Here is a 6,000-nt window from a genome sequence, read left to right on the forward strand (position 1 = left end):
CTTTAACCAATTTTATTAAAAATAGTGACAAGCACAACTCTGACTGCAGAGTTTTGTTATGTTGTCGATTTACTTTTAAGTTAGGCCTGAAATGAAACCGGGTTGTCTGTTCTAATTCTCAATGGGTCAAAAGAGAACAGAGACACAAGGGGAAGTGGATGTGATTGAAAGCAGCAGCAATAAACAAATGGTGAGGCGAGTGATTGTAACATGTGAGACAAGGTCAGTACATCTCTCCCCTTCTACCTCTCACGAATGCACTCGCTGACCTGCCATGAACTCAAGAAGAAAGAGAAGGACTTCTGGGCAAAAGAAGATGGAAACAAACAAGGCCATTATACAACAAGTGTAGGAGTTACATCTTTAGGAATGCTGAAACTGATTACCAGGCAAACAAATGCGGTGATGCTGCATTTTCATGTCAATGACAAAAAAAAAAAACTCAATCAATCTGAATAAGAAGTATCCGACTGTATCGTCCTCATCACACTCACGCACAAACACACGCATCCTAAAATGATATACTCCTGTGTGAGCTGTGAAACAAACATTCAGTATTAGCTTGTGTGGGACGAGGTGCAGAATCAATCATGCGAGCCTTTGATCCGAGCCAGTGACCTTTGCCCTTTAAATGTCACACTTTGATCCTTCTTTTTGTTTTTTTCTCTTATGATATCGCCGCATGAGAGGCCAGTCAGTTGTTTTTTTTTACACTGTGGATAAGTGAGTGTAACATCTTTGCCGACTTTAAAAGAGCTCTGTTGTTAACCCGGGCCATCAGTCAGAAATCATCACTCGCAGCAGCAGAAGCAACAAGAACAAAAACAAACCGGCGGAGGAAGAGAAGAAGTATAGCATTAGTGGTGCCATAGCAACAACCGCCGACAAGATCTTTTTCTCTTTAATCTCCAAACTAAACAACAGTAAAAATCACTTTTGTTGTCAGACTGAAGAGAAAAAAAGTGAGAATGAAACAGACTGCATTTTGATCCATCTATTCTAGTATTTTCTTTGCTCTCCATCCTCTCAGCCATCACAGAGGGTGACCTCCCATGAGCCTTTGCAAACAGAGCCCCAGGGCCCCTCTCTCCCTGCCTTCTCTGCCCCTGTCACGCCACGGCAGCGGCTGTACTCACCAACCAAAATATAACAACAACAACAACCTGAAAAAAGTCAGCTGCTGGCAACAGCAGCAGCAGCAGCAGGGCTGTTGTTAACGGCAACCATCACCGCGGCAGCTACTTACCGGGACATGCGCAGCCGCCCACGGACATCTTCTCACATGTCTGGTGTGAATCCGATCAGAATGATGGTGGTGGTTCTGTTATCCTCGCTCTCTTCCTCTCTCTTCTACTCTCTCCTCTTTCTCACCAGTCACTGCTGCCGCCACTGAGGCTGCTCACATGAGCGTCTGTTATCCCCACTGTGACACATACACACAGACACACACACACACACCACCAGGGAGCAGAGGGAGGGAGGGAGGGAGGGAGGAGAGAGAGAGGGAGGAGGAGAGAGAGGGAGGGAGGAGAGAGTGACGACGAGGGAGGCAAAGAGAGAAAGAGGGGAAGAAGAGGTTAAAAAAGAGCACAAAGGATCGAATTCTCTCAGTTGTAGCTGTACACTGTGAATCACACCGTGTGTGTGTGTGTGTGTGTGTGTGTGTGTGTGTGTGTGTGTGTGTGTGTGTGTGTGTGTGTGTGTGAGAAGGATTCTGTTCCTGCCTATGCTCTGCCCTCACCCTCATCAGACCTGCAAATTACAGCTCAGGTGGGAGGAGAGGGAGAAAGAGAAGAAGAGGAAGGGAGGGAACGAGAGGCTGGGTGCTTGAGAGAGAGAGAGAGAGAGAGAGAGAGAGAGAGAGAGAGAGAGAGAGAGAGAGAGAAAGAGAAAGAGAGGACTGTCAAAGTGACCTGAGAGGCAGATTTGAGAGAATAACAAGCATGTGATGTGGGTCCTTTTTTTCTCCTTTAAATATGTAGAGGCTGTTTTTCACCGCTGCTGCTACAATGACACACACACACACACACACACACACACACACACACACACACACACACGAAGGTTTAAATGATCTTCGGGAAATCTGGCTGTGTGTGTGTGTGTGCTGCAGCCATCTGAGTGGCTTGTTACCATCCAGCGAAGGTCTGCTACATGGCAGGGAGGGCAGGGAGGGGGGAGGAGGGGGCGATTGACGTGCCTCTGCTCTCTCTCTGTCGTCTCCCTTTCTTGCCCATTCACTCTCTCGCTCCGTTAGTCTTTCTGTCTGCATTATGCCACACAGTGTTGCTCCCTCGCTTTACTCATCTTCCTGTCTACTGGGCCATTTATCTCTCCTGCCCTGCCTCCCCCCTCTCCTCCCCTGCTGCTCCTCTCTTTCCTTATTACTCTTTCTTCCGTTCTACCTGTCCCTCCCACTGTCTCATCACGCTCTAATATGTCTTCCATCACTATGTCATTTGTCTTTCTCCGTTAGATGCACAAGTTTGTGTGTGTATGCGTGTGTGTGGGTAAGGGAGTCGCCAACTGACGTGCTCCTTCATTTTGCCATGAACATGGACACTGTAGTTCATTTTGAGTCCATCCCACATAAATCGTCCTGCTGCTGTAAATACTCTCTACAGTATAATTTACTGCCACACCAAATGTGTAATAATCCACCGCTGAAAACAGTCCCTAATAATATGTAATATAATAATGCACAATTTACACCTGTTTGAGTAACATTTGCTAAAAGCTACAATGCCCAGCCGCTTAAGGACATTTGTTTTGTTTTTTTAAATTAAAGCAATTATTTTCAAAAATTAGATCTTCAATACCAATTGGCTTGGAGCTGAGTGCTATAGTCAGGGTAGGGAAGTCAGAAATGATTGAGAGACAGGCTAACGCAGTGTTTTGTCTTCTCGTGGGATTTGTTGATAATATGAAAAGTATAGAATATTGACAGTTTTATCCTTTAAATTACTGGTTCCCTACCTGGGGCCGGGAGCTCCAAAAGGGGTCGCAAGATAAAGCTAAGGAGTCATGACATGATTAAAGGAATAGTTAAACATTTTGGGGAATAGATATGATGTGTTAATTAGTGAGTTTTTTGGTAGCTGGGTTTAGTCAGGCTCACTCTTTCCCCCGTTTCCAGGTCTTTATGGTAAGCTAGTGCCATTTCCACTACATGGTACGGCACAAACTCTCATCGACTTGCTCTTTTTTGGTTTCCATTTGCAAAAGTTGTGGCTAGTACCTGGTAGTTATTTTGGTACCACCTCGGTCGGTGGAGGTTCCAAGTGAGCTGAGCCGATACTAAAAGGTGGAGTTAAAACACTACAGACCACTGATTAGTCAGAGAGAACCGTCACTAGCGCAACATCCTGCACAAAGCCGCCATTTTTAAAAACCGTCAATAGTGACCGCAATTACTTTTATTTACTCGACCCAGACTTTTAAAAATGTCAGCCTGCAAAATTACGCACTACCTAACTGGAAAGGGAAAATCTTTCTTAACCCATACTCCACTACACCTATAACAAGAGGTCACAAGTAGACATTGTTTAATTGTAAAGGGCGTGAACTGAAGTCATAAAGGTTAGTGACCTCTGCTTCACACAACACATACAGTATATATATGTATATATTTTAAATCTTCAAACCATTTCAAAAGGTCATGACCCCAACTAAACCCACAGCACACATACTCACACTTCAAGAGACTACATGTATATGCATTACAGTAGGCAAACACATGCACATGGCTAAGACAGAAAGCTAAATGTAGGATTATATATATATATATATATATATATATATATATATATATATATATATATATATATATATATATATATATATATATATATATATATATATATATATATATATATATATATATATATAGACATTCTGCGCTGTTTCCCTCCAAAACTACATCACAGTTTCGTTAAATCAGGTTCTCTCTTTACACGCAACGAGGAACACAAGTCTGCATAGATTGCCTCCTCCACATATTTCTACTTCCCTTTTTTAAGACACTTGCTCTTTGTCTCCCTCCCTCTCTTCCTCGCCCTCTGTCTCATTAGGCAGTATCTCAATTTGAGGAGGAGAGTGTTAAGCCAATCGGAGAGGGGAAGAAAGAGCAGAGGAAGGAGGGAGACGGTGAGAGGAGAGAGACGGAGAGGTTGCAGGAGGATGAGGGCAGAGATGGGGAGAGAGAGAGAGAGAGAGAGAGAGAGAGAAAAAAAAAAAAGAAAAAAAAAAAAAAGAAAAGAGAAGGCGATGGATGGATGGATGGATGGAGGGAGGAAGGGAATAAATAGCTCTGGCGCACTCGTCCCCCATTACCCCGGGAGGGCACTGTCGCCATGGCAATGTGGCAGAAAAAGGATAGCACAAGCATGATGAGCATGATGAGCTACACACACACACACACACACACACACTTACAAATGAAAACTGTGATTCACACATATATCTGCCCACAATAACAGTTTCACAGAGACAGTTTTGACAAGTTCATACTTTCAAGCAGATGTGTGCACAAAGCACACACTCTTACACCTTACCATGATTATTCACACACACACACACACACACACACACACACACACACACACACACGTCAACAGTTTGCAGCAGAGACCCAAGTATGAAAGACAGACAGTACAAACAAACAAGAAGGTGAGGAAAAGGCATCAGAGAAAAAAAGGCAGAGAAAAAATGACAAAGGAGAACAGGAAAGCAATTTCTGAAAAAGAAAAAGAAATCAAGTATCAGTTTCCTGCTGTGACTTACATTCCCCCTAAAATGTTTCCTCAGTTCTTTTCTTTTTTTGATTCATGTATGTAATTATTATCTTGATTAAAGCTGAATTGACAGATTTTTTTAACTTGACTTGGGGGCGGCGCAACAAGTTGTAAACACAACATTGACATAAGTTGTTGGTAACGTGTTAGCAAGTGGTCGCTTAGTTACACTTCCAGCAGACAAGGAGTCAAAGTACAATATTAAATCTCTTTCACCTCTGTTTTGGTCTTCACCAACTGAGGGGAATGTCTTTTTCCCTTTAGCTGCTGAATGCTCCCTGATGTTCTTCAGCTAGTTCTAAATTTGTCTGTCTGCCATGCTGGGCAGGTACTGTACTGTGGGTACTGTGAGTTTTTTTCTTTTACTTTCCTTTATTGCTTTTTTAAAGATGGAAAGACAGCAATAGAAAGTAAAGGATGGAAGTTGAGAAATTAAGGAAGAACACTGAGAACAGTGCCTTTTGGGGGACATCATACATTACATACAAGCAATATTTTACACTTATGTCTTTTTTTTTTTTTCGAGTACATTTGCCATTTAGCCCAGCCTTCAGAAAATCAGTCTTCCATAGTTTTTAATCTATATGTGAGTTTCTCCATCGTTTGAATGTCACTGATAGTGGTCAGCCATTGTACGTGTTCAGGTGCATCAGTCTGGAGCCAGTTCTTAGTGATGGCCTTTTTTGCGGCCGCAAGAAGAATCTTGACCAAATATTGGTCTCCCTTATGCACAGATCCTTCCAAATATCCAAGGTACAGAACCAGAAGGTTTGGTGTATGTTGTAACCTAATACCTCACATATCACAGAGTGTATACGATTCCAGAAAGGTTGTATTTTCGTGCAACTCCAAAACGTGTGTATGGTTTTGATCCATACAACTGCATTGTCTCCAGCAGGGTTGTTGAGTATTTATGCGTTTGCTAGTAATCTTGGGCATGATGAAAAAGCAAATTTGGTTTTTCCATATGAATTCTGGGTACTGTGAGTTTATATATATATATATATATATTTTTTTTTTTTTTTCACGATTAATTTTTGGCCATTTTAGGCCTTTATTATATATGACAGCTGAAGATGTGAAAGGGGAATGAGAGGGGGATTGACATGCAGCAAAGGGCTGCAAGTCGGAGTTGAACCTGCAGCCACTGCGAAAAAGACTGAGCCTTTGTGCATGGGCACACGCTCAACCAGGTGAGTTATCCAGG

The 6,000-nt window shown here is 42.6% G+C and overlaps 1 protein-coding gene across 2 annotated transcripts in view; it reads right to left on the reverse strand.

The window, feature by feature from the left end:
- Positions 1-6,000, reverse strand: part of ldb1b (LIM-domain binding 1b) — a 29,704-nt gene that overhangs the window by 22,783 nt on the left and 921 nt on the right. Inside the window, exon 2 of one of the 2 annotated variants that reach the window (XM_039794770.1) lies at positions 1,247-1,423. In XM_039794770.1, coding sequence (XP_039650704.1) covers positions 1,247-1,274 — 28 coding nt within the window. In that variant the 5' untranslated portion in view covers positions 1,275-1,423. Of the gene's footprint in view, positions 1-1,246; positions 1,459-6,000 lie in introns of those variants that run through there. The other variant, XM_039794761.1, reaches the window with a different exon arrangement.

This window comes from Perca fluviatilis, chromosome 1 (genome assembly GCF_010015445.1).
Source record: "Perca fluviatilis chromosome 1, GENO_Pfluv_1.0, whole genome shotgun sequence".
Classification (NCBI taxonomy): Eukaryota; Metazoa; Chordata; class Actinopteri; order Perciformes; family Percidae; genus Perca; species Perca fluviatilis.